The sequence below is a fragment of the Vicugna pacos genome, chromosome 12, assembly GCF_048564905.1.
Source record: "Vicugna pacos chromosome 12, VicPac4, whole genome shotgun sequence".
In the NCBI taxonomy this organism is placed as follows: Eukaryota; Metazoa; Chordata; class Mammalia; order Artiodactyla; family Camelidae; genus Vicugna; species Vicugna pacos.
Genome location: NC_132998.1, coordinates 8,126,935 through 8,141,874, shown reverse-complemented (window position 1 = coordinate 8,141,874; position 14,940 = coordinate 8,126,935). Strand labels below are relative to the sequence as shown.

General features: G+C 44.8%; 1 protein-coding gene across 2 annotated transcripts in view; it reads right to left on the bottom strand.

Moving 5' to 3' along the window:
• LOC102526535 (mitochondrial inner membrane protease ATP23 homolog) overlaps window positions 1-14,940 on the bottom strand; it is a 272,864-nt gene that overhangs the window by 1,772 nt on the left and 256,152 nt on the right. For both annotated transcript variants that reach the window (XM_072972686.1, XM_072972685.1), the window contains exons 2-6: window positions 14,664-14,893; window positions 11,816-11,861; window positions 11,067-11,148; window positions 7,299-7,436; window positions 1,057-1,140 (exon numbers count right to left, since the gene is read on the bottom strand). In XM_072972686.1, the coding sequence (XP_072828787.1) occupies window positions 1,057-1,140; window positions 7,299-7,436; window positions 11,067-11,148; window positions 11,816-11,861; window positions 14,664-14,850 (537 nt within the window). In that variant the 5' untranslated portion in view covers window positions 14,851-14,893. The remainder of the gene's footprint in view (window positions 1-1,056; window positions 1,141-7,298; window positions 7,437-11,066; window positions 11,149-11,815; window positions 11,862-14,663; window positions 14,894-14,940) is intronic.

Here is a 14,940-nt window from a genome sequence, read left to right as displayed (position 1 = left end):
TGGGATGTGCTGATGGGCACGCTACTTCCACCCTGCCCGCTGATAGCCAGAACACACAGCCCATTCAAACGCCACCCAAGCTGAATTTACAGATGAGCAGGGACTCGAAGCACAGAAGACACGCGGCACAAGACAAGCCAGTGACACTCTGCTGACTTGGCACAGCCTGAAGGCCTCACAGCCCAGTCTGAGTAGCCGCCCCTCCCAGGCCCAGGTTTGCCTTCCAGATCCCATTCACTAAGCTCACAGTTTCTCCCAATGGTTCGCTGTGACTGTCGGCCTTCCTCCCCAGAGCTGAGTTCCTCTCGCCTCTAGAGGACCCAGGGCCTCCCTGCTGTTGTTCCAAGCCTGTCCTTTTTGCATCTGGCTGCACCTGCTCTCCTGAGGCCCATGCAGCTCACAAACTGGCCCGGCAACCTCTGGCCATAGACAGCCTCCTCTGGCCATAGACAGCCTCCGACCGGCCTCTCGCCTGCGTGTGAACACAGAGCCCCTGGGCTGCTGCGGGCAGGACCGCCCACGTTCTCTATCAGTCCATCCGTTCTAAACCCCCTCTCCCCCGTCCATCGATCGTGGACCTTAAAAGCTTTCTAGCAGGATTATCTTGCCTCTAGTTTGCTTTTGTTTCTGTTCTGTGTTGTTTACAATATGTCTCTCAGCTCAGCTCATTATCATCAAGTCTGCGCCGACCCAAAGCTCTGCCGTCACGTCACATGCTGGTTTCATGTGTAAGCCCAGGTCTGCTGGGATAAAAGTTACACCAGCTGTGACTTCACTTCTGTCCTTCATCTGCCCCACCCAGAAGTGTCCCAAGAGCGAGCCCACGCTCTCGTCACTATAAAACCCTCTCACTCAGTCATGGGGCCATGGCCTCGCCTACAATTTGACGGTGGAACTGAACTTCATCTACTTGGCTTAAGTGGTATACATTTTGTATTCTTTTCATAGAAGCAGTTTTGTCAAATTTCGAGTACTAAATGTACTTCTCATTTCTCTATTTGTTATTTCTACTCATAGCACTCTTGAGGGGAAATGATTTCAGGTGCTACGTTTTACCTGGTGATGTTGTTTTAATCCAAAATGTAACCTGAATATTTCATTGACAAGTGAGCAGTCTCCACTGAGGTTAGCAGCTCGGACCTACCACAAAGACAGAAGGCAAACAAAAAGAAAATAAGCACTTGTTTAATTGTAGAAGAATAAAAAATTGGCATGTTCTTCTGAGAGCACAGTATCTGTAAGACTTAAATTTTTAACTCTACTGCCTTAAGTAGTTCCTAAGTTAAAAAAAAAAAAGAGCAGATATCGACAAGCTATGCTAGACAACATCAAACACACAAGTGGCAATCACCTACCAAAAGGAATTTTCAGACCTTTACGCTGGAGCCTTACCTCTGGAACCTCAGCTGGACCTCTGAGTCAAAGACTGTGCTCTCTATACGATACAAGCACTTCTAGAAATTACCAAGAGGACTTCAGCAAAGTACTCTTCCAAAGATCTACAAATTGAGTTTCAATATGGGCGTAAAACTGAATACGGCAGTGGGGAAGGTATAGCTCAGTGGTAGAGTGTGTGCTTAGCATGCATGAGGTCCTGGGTTCAATCCCCAGTACCTCTATTACAAATAAATAAATAAGCTCAATTACCACCCCTCACCTCCCCACCAAAACCTGAATATATCAGTATCTAAGACACTTTTTAAGCACATGAACCTCCCAGGCCTCCTGGCCCAAGTCACTGAAACTGTCTTGGACCTTCCCTTAAGCCTGTGTAACTCTGTGACCTTCCGCCAGGGCCTGATTGGCCTATGAAAAATTAAGTGGTGCAAAGCAGCAAGAACATTCCAAACGGGTCATGCTATGAACACGACAGCCTGAAGTTAGGCCATATTTTCTAATTTGCTATATCTTTAAGATAAAAAGCAGCTTTAACTATCACCACTCCTATTCAACATAGTCTTGGAAGTCCTAGCCACAGCAATCAGGCAAGAAAGGGAAATAAAAGGTATTCAAATTGGAAAAGAAGAGGTAAAAGTGTCACTATATGCAGATGACATGATACTATATATAGAAAACCCTAAAAGGTCCACACAAAAACTACTAGAGCTGATCAAAGAATTCAGCAAGGAAGCAGGTTACAAGAACTATGTTTAAAAATCAGTTGCATTTCTTTACACTAACGATGAAATCAACAGGAAAAGAAAGTAAAGAAACAATCCCCTTTAAAATAGCACCCAAAGTAATAAAATACCTAGGAATAAATCTAACCAAGGAGGTGAAAGGCTTTTACACAGAAAACTAAAAAACACTCATTAAGGAAATTAAAGAAGACTTAAAAAAATGGAAAGCTATCCCATGCTTCTGGAGTGGAAGAATCAATATTGTTTAAATGGTCACACTGCCCAAGGCAATCTACAGATTTAATGCAATCCCTATCAAATTACCCAGGACATATTTCACAGAACTAGAACAAATCATAATAAAATTTATATGGAACCACAAAAGACCTAGAATTGCCAAAGCATTACTGAAGAAAAAGAAAGAGGCTGGAGGAATAACTCTCCCAGACTTCAGACAATACTACAGAGCTACAGTCATCAAGACAGCATGGTATTGGTACAAAAACAGACATATAGACCAAAGGAACACAACAGAGAGCCCAGAAATGAACCCACAAACTTTTGGTCAACTCATCTTCAACAAAGGAGGCAAGAATATACAATGGAATAAAGACAGTCTCTTCAGCTAATGGTGTTGGGAAAACTGGACAGCAGCATGTAAAGCAATGAAGCTAGAACACTCCCTTACACCATATACAAAAATCAACTCAAAATGGATCAAAGACTTAAACATAAGACAAGAGACAATAAACCTCCTAGAAGAAAACATAGACAAAACATTATCTGACATACATCTCAAAAATGTTCTCCTAAGGCAGTCTACCCAAGCAATAGAAATAAAAGCAAGAATAAACAAATGGGACCTAATGAAACTTACAAGCTTCTGCACAGCAAAGGAAACCATAAGTAAAACAAAACAACAATCTATGGAATGAGAGAAAATTTTTCCAAATGAAACCGACAAAGGCTTGATCTCCAGAATATATAAGCAGCTCATACAACTTAATAAGAAAAAAACAAACAACCCAATCCAAAAATGGGCAGAAGACCTAAACAAGCAATTCTCCAAGGAAGAAATACAAACGATCAAAAGGCACATGAAAAAATGCTCAATATCACTAATTATCAGAGAAATGCAAATCAAAACTACAATGAGATATCACCAACACCAGTCAGAATGGCCATCATTCAAAAGTCCACAAATGACAAATGCTGGAGAGGCTGTGGAGAAAAGGGAACTCTCCTACACTGCTGGTGGGAATGCAGTTTGGTGCAGCCACTGTGGAAAACACTATGGAGATTCCTCAAAAGACTAGGAATAGAGAGAAGCAAGATGGTGGAGTAGAAGGATGCTTGTAGCTCACCCTCTCCCACAAATACACCAAAACTCACATCTATAGACCCACTCAGCCAACCAGAGCACCTACCAAACTCTGACAGAACATCGCCCTCTTCAAAAGGCAAAGATGCCAAAAATCTGGTAGGAGAAAAGAAAAAAAGGATGAAGAAAAAACAAAACAGTGTGGGACCAGTCCCGCGGGGAGGGAGTGGCAAAGGAGGAATAGTGCTGATTCGCTGGGTCTCCCTTCTCCAATGGAGAGGCCAACAGGACAGAGGGGGAGCCTCCAAGGCTCAGATCTGCTCCGAGCACCCCTTGACCAACAGAACTAAGTTAAATGGGCACAAAGGGTCCCCACGACACCCAGCCCGAGACGCAAGCCAGCAGCTGGGGGCCGGGACAGGCTGCCTGAGCCAGGCGGAGGACTGGGGTGGCTGCACTGAGGTGGCCCCGGGGGACTGCAGGGGGCTGCGTGCCATGGTTGGGAGGAGATACAGAGCAGAACAACCACGGTCTCCCATAAATTGTGAAAAAAGCAAAGCAACATGGCTAGTGTGCCCTGGGGGGAGGAGCACCACAGCCTTTGTGTCCTCAGATCCGTGACGCTGTTACTGGAGCTTCATGTGAGAAGAGAGGCGGGCGCAGCCACAGCCGCCATCTCCTCCTGTGTGCAATGCCCAGGCAGGGGCGGGTCCGAGACCTGAATCCGCACTGGGGGCTCCGCAACCTCCTAGGCAGGACTGAGACTTGTTTACAGCCCGAGGCAGATAGGATCTTTCTGCTCTGGCACCTCAGAGAACTTGTGCCGCCAAGGCAAACAAGGAGCTGAGATTTGGCACAGAGCTGGGGCAGGGCTGTTCCGCGGTCTTCCCCAAGCCTGCCTACAGAGCACTGACCCAAGGCAGAGCGGGCAGCTGCACAGAGCAGCGGAGCGACAGGCTCCAGGAGAGGGCGGGCAGCCACCCACCTTCCTGGCAGGAACACAGCACCTTACCACGGTGCTGGGCAGAGTGCAGCATCTGACTGCAGCATCGGGAGGGGGAGTGACCCACCCGCCCACCGGCCACAGTGCCAGAGAGATATGAGCAAGATGAAGAAGAAGAGGAACTACTCCTAATTAAAGGATCAAGAGAAATCCCCTGAAAGCACAAGCAAGGAAATAGACATTGATGGCCCACTAGATCAAGATTTCAAAAAAAGGAGTGATCAAAGTACTGAAGGAACTAAAAGAAATAGTCTTTAGAGTATAAAATATGTCAAAATTAAATAGAAGCTATAAAGAAGAACCAAGCAGAATTAGTAAACACATTGGCTGAGATGAGAGCTGAACTAAAGGCTGTGCAAAGCAGACTAGATAATTCAGAGGAATGAATAAGTGACCTAGAAGACAGGACAACAGAAAGCACCCAATCAGAACAGCTGAAAGAAAAACAAATGAAAACAATATAAGAGACCTATGGGATAATATAAAGCATGCCCATCTACACATAACAGGGGTCCCAGAAGGGGAAGAAAGAACAAAGGGGATTGAAAAGGTATTTGAAAAAATCGTGACAGCAAACTTCCCAAAGTTAAAGAAGGAATCAGATATCCTAGTACAGGAGGCTCAGAGGGTCCCAAACAGGAAGAACCCAAACAGACCCACACCAAGACACACCATAATCCAGATGGCCAGAGTCAAGGATAAAGAAATGATCCTGAAGGCAGCAAGAGAAAAACAAATTCTGAGTTACAAGAGAACCCTCATAAGGCTCTCAGCTGATTTCTCGACACAAACACTACAGGCCAGAAGGGAGTGGCAAGATATATTCAAAGTCCTGAATGAAAAAAAGATGCAGCCTAGGATACTCTATCCAGCAAGGGTATCCTTCAGAATAGAAGGAAAGATAAAGAACTTCACAGAGACAAGCAAAAACTGAAAGAGTTTAGCAACACTAAACCCATGCTAAAAGAAATGTTTCTAAATAGAAAAGAACCAAGATGCTACAAAAATGAGAAACTCATAACTGGAAAGGAGATAACTGCCATGAATTCCAAATAGAATAAACACAGAATTGTAAAAGAAGACATCTAAATCACTAAGAGTGGGAGAGGGAAGCAAGGAAAGCCACTGTGGAAAACAGGATGGAGATTCCTCAAAAGATTAGGAATAGACCTACCATAGGACCCAGAAATCCCACTCCTGGGCATATATCCAGAAGGAACCCTACTTCAAAATGACACCTACACCCCAATGTTCATAGCAGCACTATTTACAATAGCCAAGACATGGAAACAGCCTAAATGTCCATCAACAGGTGACTGGATAAAGAAGAGGTGGTATATTTATACGATGGAATACTATTCAGCCACAAAAAATGACATCATGATGCCATTTGCAGCAACATGGATGTTCCTGGAGAATGTCATTCTAAGTGAAGTAAGCCAGAAAGAGAAATACCATATGAGATCACTCATATGTGGAATCTAAAAAAAAAAAAGAACATAAATACAAAATAGAAACACTCATAGACATAGAATACAAACCTATGGTTGCCAAGGGGCAGGGGGTGGGAAGGGATAGACTGGGAGTTCAAAATTTGTAGATACTGACAGGCCTATGTAGAATAGATAAACAAGATTATACTATATAGCACAGGGAAATATATACAAGATTCTGTGGTAGCTCACAGCACAAAAACATGTGACAATGAATATATGTATGTTAATGTATAACTGAAAAATTGTGCTCTACACTGGAATTTGATACAACATTGTAAAATGATTATAACTCAATAAAAAAATGTTAAAAAAAAAAGAGCAGCTTTAATTGTTGAAATGTCGTGGAATTACTCACACAGATTCTACAGCCAACCCGGCCACGTTTTTGCTCATTCACTGCAATCAGAATGGCCTATTTCTTGTTACTTCTATAATAACATGGCTGCGTTCCTCTGAGGAGCTCGAAGGACTTAACACACTTTAACTAGCTAACCGGCATTAATTCTCCTAACACCCAAGAGAGATAAATATTTAAAAAGTCAGGTTTCAGTCTTCTCTACAAATAATGAGTCATAATTAGATGCAGTGGGGCTGTTTATTAATTTCAAGGGAAAGAGAAAATAATCTTAAGTTATCAAGTATAAGCCTGGAATTTATATTAGTTTTTTTAACTTCTCAGGACACTGTACTCTTGAATCAATGAAATGCAAGTATGAAATACAAATGTCTCTCTAGGAGGATATACATGTGCACTTTGGAGAGCAATCCAAAATGCTTAGTAATGAATAGCTTTCTATGCTGTGTTTTTTGAGACTAAATGTTTTACTCCAGGGAAGGCAAGAAGCTTTACCTACGGAAGGCAGTACAGCAAACCAGTCAAGAACCTTGGTTGTAATCCTGCCTCTGCCACTTACTGCCTACGGGGAATCGAAACAACCTCACTTGCACATAGAACACGGGGATCACAGTGGCCACCTCAACGGGCCATTGTGAGGGTTACATAAAATCCACAAACAGAGCAGGTTTGGCACACAGCCCTCAGTAAATGTTAACTATATTTTTTATATTATATGGTTTATTCCATAGGAAAAATAGTTTATTGTTATAATTAAAGTCATCACTACAATTAGGATTTAAAGGTTACATTTAAGACAATCCTAAAGATACTTAAAATGTCTCTTATATCTAAAAAATTGTATGCAATAGTTAAAATGGTTAAAATAGTAAAAACGGAAATTCAAGACTAATGTGGAATTATGACAAGGAAAAGAATGCATTTAAATAAATCACACTTGAATAAAAAGTTCAAACACACAGTGTTCCGGGGGAAAGAAGGTATCTTCTACCACAAAACTTACCTCAGAGCAGGCCAAATGTCGGACGTTGGTGAACCAGTCGACGTGCGCGCGACAATGATCAAACGCGTGAACGAGCTCGTGGGTGACCACTCTGCTCATGTGGGCCTGGTTACGGATATTATTCTGGCACAAAACAATCTAAGAGGCACCGAAACAAGAGAGGTTCCATTATCTCTAAAGTCTCCTCTCATCTCGTGGATTCCACCTTCTCTCTCACCTGAGGGGCTCCTCCGCTTGGAGTGCCTCCACCCTCTTGTCTGCAAACCCCACACCAACCCATCCAGCCGGGCCTGGTCCTAACCGAAGGGGCCCCGTCGAGCCTTCCCCAGTGCCTCACTTCCCCTTCTCCGCTCTCTGGACTTCCGCAGCACTTGGCTTAGGGGCATTTATTCACATACCATCCTCACTGGGTTCACCGTACCAGTCTGTCCTGGGCTCCACAGCCTTACAATTAAGAGAGCGGACTTTGGAATGAAGCAGGGAGGTTCAGACCCCAGCCCCGCCCCTCTCTAATTCAGCGACCTTGGGCAAGGTTCTTAGGCTTTCTGTGCCTCAGTTTCCTCAACTACAAAAAGGAGACAATCAAAGCACCCACCTTACAGAATTATGAGAATTAAATGAGAATACATGTAAAATGCTCCTTATCAAGTATCTGAATGAGGAATGAATCAAGAGTGAATGACCACCACTGTCCCATTCTACTAGAATTGCCAGGAAAAGTCCTCACTTCAGAAAGAAGTGCAAAAAGCCAACAGCACACGGGGCAGGACCCTATAAGAATAATACAGACGTGAGGGATCCTAATGATAATAGTTTCCACTTATTGTGAATTTACTGTGTGAAGATGCTAGGATATGTGCCAGATACTTTATAAACATTCATTCAACATTCATTTACTCAACTAATATTTACCCAGACCTATTAGATTTATCATCTGCTAATGGAGATAGACATTAATCAAATGTGTAAACACGTGCAATGACAGCTGTCACAAAGAAAAAGCCAGCCTGTCAGGAGCACATACAGTGAGAGTACCCGACCCGCTCTGGAGGGTTGGGAAAGGTTTCTCTGCAGAAGGAATGTGGGAACTGGGCTCTAGCGGATGAATAGGAGTTACATTTGAGGAGAGGAGAAGAGAGCATTCCAGACAGACAGAACAACATGTGCAACAGGGCGGGGGACAGCTGAGGGAACAGAGCATTTGAGGAGCTGAAAGCAGGCCTGTAATGCTGAAGCACAGAGTTGGAGGCGGCGGGCAAGACGTTAGGCTGGTGAGGTCAGCAGGGGCCAAATCATTCTTCTGACAACAGTGGGAAGTCACTGAAAGGAAGTGGTGAAACAGGCGTGTTTTTGTTTCATTTTGTTTTTACCCTTTTGACCACAGTTGGAAAAACAAGCAAAAGATGATTAAAACTGGAAGCAGAGAGACTAGTTGAAGGCAAAGGAACTATTCTAGACAAGAGATGACAGTACATGAGCTAGGACGATGGGAGCCTTAAAAGGTAAGAGGAGACAGACTATTTAGGAGACAGACTGGACAAAATTTGGTGATGGATAGAATATGGGAAGGGAATCAGAAAGGATGACCCCTAAATTTCTGGCTTGGGTAATAGGACGAAGAATGGCACCATTCACGGAGATACACAAAACTAAAAGACCAGGTTGGGCGGGGATGGAGGATGGTAAAAATCACCAATGTGGACTTGGACATGTCAGGTCTGAGGTGCCTGTAAGACATCCAAGTGTAGGTGTTCAGTGAACGCCCTGGCTATGTGGATGCGGCATTCCAGAGAGCTCTGACCTACAAAAGTGACAGAGGTCCCCTTGGCAGAGCACAGAGCAAGAAGAGAAGGGGGTCTAACAGCAAGGGTTATGGGACTTTGACACGTAAGGGCTGGCAGAGGAAGGTGAGCTAGCAAAGGAGCAACCCCGAGAGTGTTGTACACAGGAAACCAAGGCAAGAAACTGGCATCAGCTGTTAAAGTCATGGGTACGCATGTGATGTGACCCCACAATTCCACTCCAGGTGGACTCCGAGGAGCAGCTCTCACCCACGTGCACCAGGGGAGAAGGCGAAGAACGCTCATGGCAGCACTGTTCACAATCACAAAGTTGGAAGCAGTCGGTATTAGACGGGCTAACCTCTAGTACAGACATAGCACAGAATAATATGCAACATTGAAACTAAATAAACCAGAGGGACACACAGCACAGAAGAACCTCACAATGTTGAACAAAAGAATTAAGTTGAAGACTATATCTTCTGGGATTTCATAAAATGACAAAGTATTATGTATGACTCTAAGTATAAAGCTGAAAAGCAGGCAACTAAATAACACGTTGCCGGACTGTATACAGAGATGCTAAGACCACAGAGAGGCAGGGGATGATTATCACGGAGGTCAGAATCAGGAAGGGAGGACGAATGTGATCCAAGCAGGCAACACAGGCTTCTGAAGTCCTGGCAACGTTCCATTTCTCAAATCTGGGTGGCGGTTACACAGATGTTCATTTTATTATTATGACCGGGAGCGCACATCTAGGTTTTTTTAACTCTTCTATATGAATGAGATACTTCACAACAAAATTTTTAATTTAAAAGAGAAGAACAGAGTGTCCAACTGTGTGTAACACTGTTGAGAAGTAAGCTGAAGATTCAAAGCGTCCACTCTATTTAAGCCCAGAAGGGGATGAAGCTACCACGACTCACCCTGGGAGCAGCAGGTGCTGTGATTATCGACTGACAAATGAGGAAGCTGAGAATAAGACAAACCACTTGCCCGAGCACCACCGCTAACAAGCAGGGGAACCAGGATTTGAACTCACAGTCTGCCTGACTCCAGCACTCAGACGTCCCAGCCCTCTGCTGTAGCGCTCTCTCCCATGCTCACTGGGAAACAGCTACGCACAACCAAAGTGCACATAAAATCCCCCAGCACGGAACAGTTAGGTGCAAACGCCTGTTACATATTCATAACGGAAACAGTTCTTTATAACACTTTCATCTACCCTCATCACGTGACACATCCATCTACCCCTCAAGACTCTATCAAAACCCTCCAGGGACTTAAGACTAGTAATAACATTTACTGAATGCTCACTCTGCTTACTATGGTAAGCACTTTACAAGAGAAATCTCATTTAATTCTCATAACCATTCTGTAAGATAGATACAATTATTACCCACATTTTATGGATGAGAAAACACCCTCCCCTCATCAACAGTCTTCAAAGGTGTATCACTTCTCACCAGGCAAAGGTGAAACTCTTTAGCTTAGCCTTCAGAGCCTCCCAGCATACAGCTATCTTTCTTTCCAATCCTGCCTCTCCCCGCTCCCCTGCATCCCTGCCCTCCAGCTGGACTACACCACATGCCACTCCCCACATACACCCTGTGCGCTCCCAGCACGTCACCTGTGTTCATGCTACCCCTGCTTTGGGCAACAGTCTCTGCCCTCTTTGCTCCTGAAGAGGCTTTACATCCTCTAGCCGAATCTACTGGTATCTTTCAGTCAATCACGTCACTGTCCCAAATTGGTAACCACACCCATTTAAGAGTTTAACCTGCCTCGATTTTTATCACTGTCTGCATTCATGTCTTGGCTCCCCCGTAAGAATGCAGGCGCCTTAAGAGTAAGGATCACACGACCTCATTTTTTGAATCCCACACAAAGTCCACCAAACAGAATGCCCAGCTTGTGGAAGGCGCTCAGCAAATATCAGGAGGGAGAACCGGAGGAAAGAAAGCAACTCAAGTAAAGTGCCTACCTGAGACACTGAAGCGTCAAAGCCTCCACTGACATTCCCATTACAATCTTCACAAGAAAAGTGCCTTTCTTTGTTAACAGCACTAGAAGGCAAGAATGGATTAGAGAGACAACGTCCAGAAGTGGGGTGCACGGGGCACAGGGGACCCGGATCCTACATCCCTCCACTGCTGCCACATATGACACCTTGGGAAAGCAACTTAACACCTTCAGGACTCAGGTCTCTCGTCTGTAAAATGAGGTAACTCTCTCTGCAAACTCTATCCCAGTTCAAATTCTATGCCATGATTCCATAAAGCATTTGGTCGACTAATTAAGACTTTACTGGAAATACACTGGAGTATCTGCCCTCGGGCCAGAATGTTAAGTAGTGGACCTCAGAAGTCACTCTTCTGATGCTCTCGAAGTTAAACACACCTGGAAGGCTCCTGCACACATAACAAACTGAGATTTCTTCCCCACTAAGGACAGTGCTGGGGGTGGCGTGGTGGAAGAGCCAGGTTTGGTAATTACTTACAAGGAAATGTTAAGTCCTGTCTTTCCTAGATACCTGAGGTGAATGGTAGAGCCAGAGACGTGGAGTTAGGGCACAAGAGGTCTAGAAAGAACAGGCCTGCCTGGAGAGAGTGCAGCCACTCACCACCACCTACCATATGGCAAGGGCCTGGCGGTCTGAAGTAGTTTCAGTTTTTTATTTTTTGGTTTTTAGCAGCCAGAATATAGAGCAGCACCTCAAAAAGATTTACTTACCAACCCGAATACTTCATGGCATCAAGCAGAAGTTTGACATATGGATCTAGAAAGATATTGTTTCAATTACATATGCTATTTAGAACAAATAGCACCAACCAAGTTATTCAAATAGCAGTAAAAGATATTACCAAAATGTATCTCACAAATCTTAGTGAAGTAATACTATCTTAAAATTGACAAAAATGAATGTAAAAAGACAAACTTAAATTAACATAAAAGCAAGTCTTTAATGAAATGAGACACTAATACAAATACCAAGATGGGTACCACCGAACATCTTAGATAATATCAAATATACCTTCCAGTTAAATGATCAAACACAATGTATTAAAGTATACACCAAAAGACTAAGGGAATCTGGGCCACAGCCACAGAAATAAGCAGCAGCATAGAATCCAGGTTGTCTGTCCTGGTCCATATGCAGCGTCCCATTCTGAGTACAGTACCACACTCTAAACAGGACCTGCCAACTGCAGCTCTTCCCGGGGGGAAAGTGACTGGAAGAGCACAGGACTATACTGGAAGCAAGAAAGGGATTTGTGGATTTGGAAAAGAGAAAGAACTAGGAATGGTAGCTTTAAGTATTTGAAAGGGCGCCTTAGGGGAACAGAGTCAGTCAGCATTTCTTCAGAGGACAGAACAAGGACCAAAGGGTAGAAGTTACATGGGGCAGATTTCAACTCAGCGTGAGAAAGGATTTTTCCAACAATTAAAGCTGTCGGTACAACAGCCAGGTAGCCCCAAAGAGCCTCAGAGAACAGAACACCTGTTCCAGCAGAGGTGTGCAAACACTCTGGTCAGTGGTGGGGGTGGAAAGGCCTGGACAACTCCCGAGGGTCCTCCATTTCTAAGAGCCTATGAGCCTGGGACAATTACAGCAAACTACGACAAACCCAAATGTCTCTAGTACCAACTTTCATACAGAAGTCTTGTCTGAGAGTACAAATGCACAGCAACTTAAATGACACAAGGGAAAAAATAGGAAAAGAAAGAAACCAAGTTTGTTCGCTTTTTTAAAGTGCTGAAAAGCAACAACAGACGAGGAAAAGGCAGTGCGGGATGAGAAAGCCAGGCATAGTTACTGCTTTACTAGTCTGCCCCCTCTTAAATGATAGTGTTAATAGTAAAACAGGTAGTAGTGGTAAGTATTTTTAGTGTATATCGGGTGTTAGGCACCATATCAAGTACATTATTATTCAAGCAACAAAGTTTTACAAAGTTGAAGTGGCTCCAAAAGTCTACAGTTCCCCACTTTAAAAAAATTTTTTTTTTCCTCAGGAAGCACAGTCGTTTGGTACTTCAAAAAGGACCTGCAATATTTAGAACTGATTTGATTTTGAGAAAAAGAAAACAAAGATCTCCCATGAGGCCTGGGTTCTCCCACCATACCCGCCCCAGGGATAGGATTTTAAAGCTGCAGGTTGATGCTTTAATACCAACAGGTTCTCCCAGCATCCCTCCTCTTGAGAGGATAAGGTGGGTTAATTCCTCCTGATGCTCAAGTTTAGCCCCTCACCCTCCTCACATCCTGTCTCAGCTCTTCCTCCACTTTGCTGCTCCTCCGCTGTAAGAACAGCTACCCTTTCTTTACGCAGCTCCTGATATGCTGGCACTTTACACTTGTAAATTCTATTCCTCATGACAAGGCTTAAAGAGATATTTTTAGCCTCCCTCCTCCCTTTTTTTGTTTTGTTTTTTGTTTGTTTTGCAGATGAGGATAGAGGAGATCATGGAGTTAAATCACTCTTCCAAACCTAACAAGGAAAGGGACCAGAATTTGAACCCATGTCTAATTCTGCAGCCCATGTTTTCCACTGCATTCCACTTTGAAACATCTTAAAGGCAGAGTCCTAACTCATCTCTGTATTCTCCCATACCAGAACCTAGGAGGCGTTCAATACATCCTTCCAAAGTAAATACAATGTCACCATTCCGCTATTTCCTTTCCTCCTCCCACCTCCCTTGATTCCCTAGATGCACAGAGTCGCAGCAAGGCTGGAAAATCTTTGGGTGGTTGATTTTTGAATTGCGACTGGCCCCAGCTATGAAATAATAACGCTGCTTTGGGACAAATAAGTTTAAGTCTTTGATTTTCTAAATGTATCGAAAGTAAACTTAGGACGTCTATGGCAACGTAAGAGTGTTAAGGAATCTCTGGGACAACGTCCCTGGGACTGGAGAGAAGTTGGTCAGCAGGTGGTATTCCTATTTAACCCACAGCAGTGGTTCTTAACCTTTGGGGGGTCGCGGGCCTCCTTGAGAGTATTATGGAGCTATGGACTCTCTCCCCAGAAAAATGCATACAGGAGCATACACACACGGTTTTGTAGTCCACGTCGGAGTTTCTACACCCTGAAGTCCATCCATGTGTGAAGGTTAAGAACTCTTTCCAAGAAGGCCACAATTGTAAAACTGTTGCTTTTGCACTGCCGGCAGTCAGTATGCCTCAATGAACGTGGCTCTCTAAAACTCTGCTTCACCTGCACTCTGAAGTCCCCACACTGCTGCATAATTTACCTAAGAAATCAGAGGATCTGTCAGACCAATGAGTGTGAGAGGAAAGGGCAAACTCCTAGCCCGACTCCTCGTTCATTCCACAAACAAGTGTAGTGCTGAAAGGGCCCTCTGCAACTCTTCTGTAAGGGAAACTGAGGCCCAGACCCCCATTCCCGCCCTCACGTGCCCAATCTGCCTAGACTCTGCACCGAGGGGCCCGAACTCAGCCCCCGCCACCCCTGGGGCCGAACCCAGAGCCCTTGGCCGAGGAGCGCCCAGGCCCCTCCCTGCCCACCCGGTCTCAGACACCACCTCCCCAGACGCCCCGCCTCCCAGTCACGGCTCCTACTTGTCTCCAGCGTCTTCAGGAGCATAAGCTGACACTTTTGGTTACTGGTGAAGAAACCGGAGAGGAACCCTTGCTGGGGCGTCCCCTGAGCCGGCCGCTCGGGGAAGACTCGGCACCCGACGTGTTGCTGCTGCAGCTGCTCCCTCGCCGCAGGGCCCGGCCCGCGCTCGTCTGGAGCTCCTGCCATGCCGCCCGCGGACCTTGCCGCTGCTTCCTCTCGCGTCGGGGGGCTGGGAGTGAAACAGGGAAGGTAACCTCCCTCCAGCCTACCCTCTGC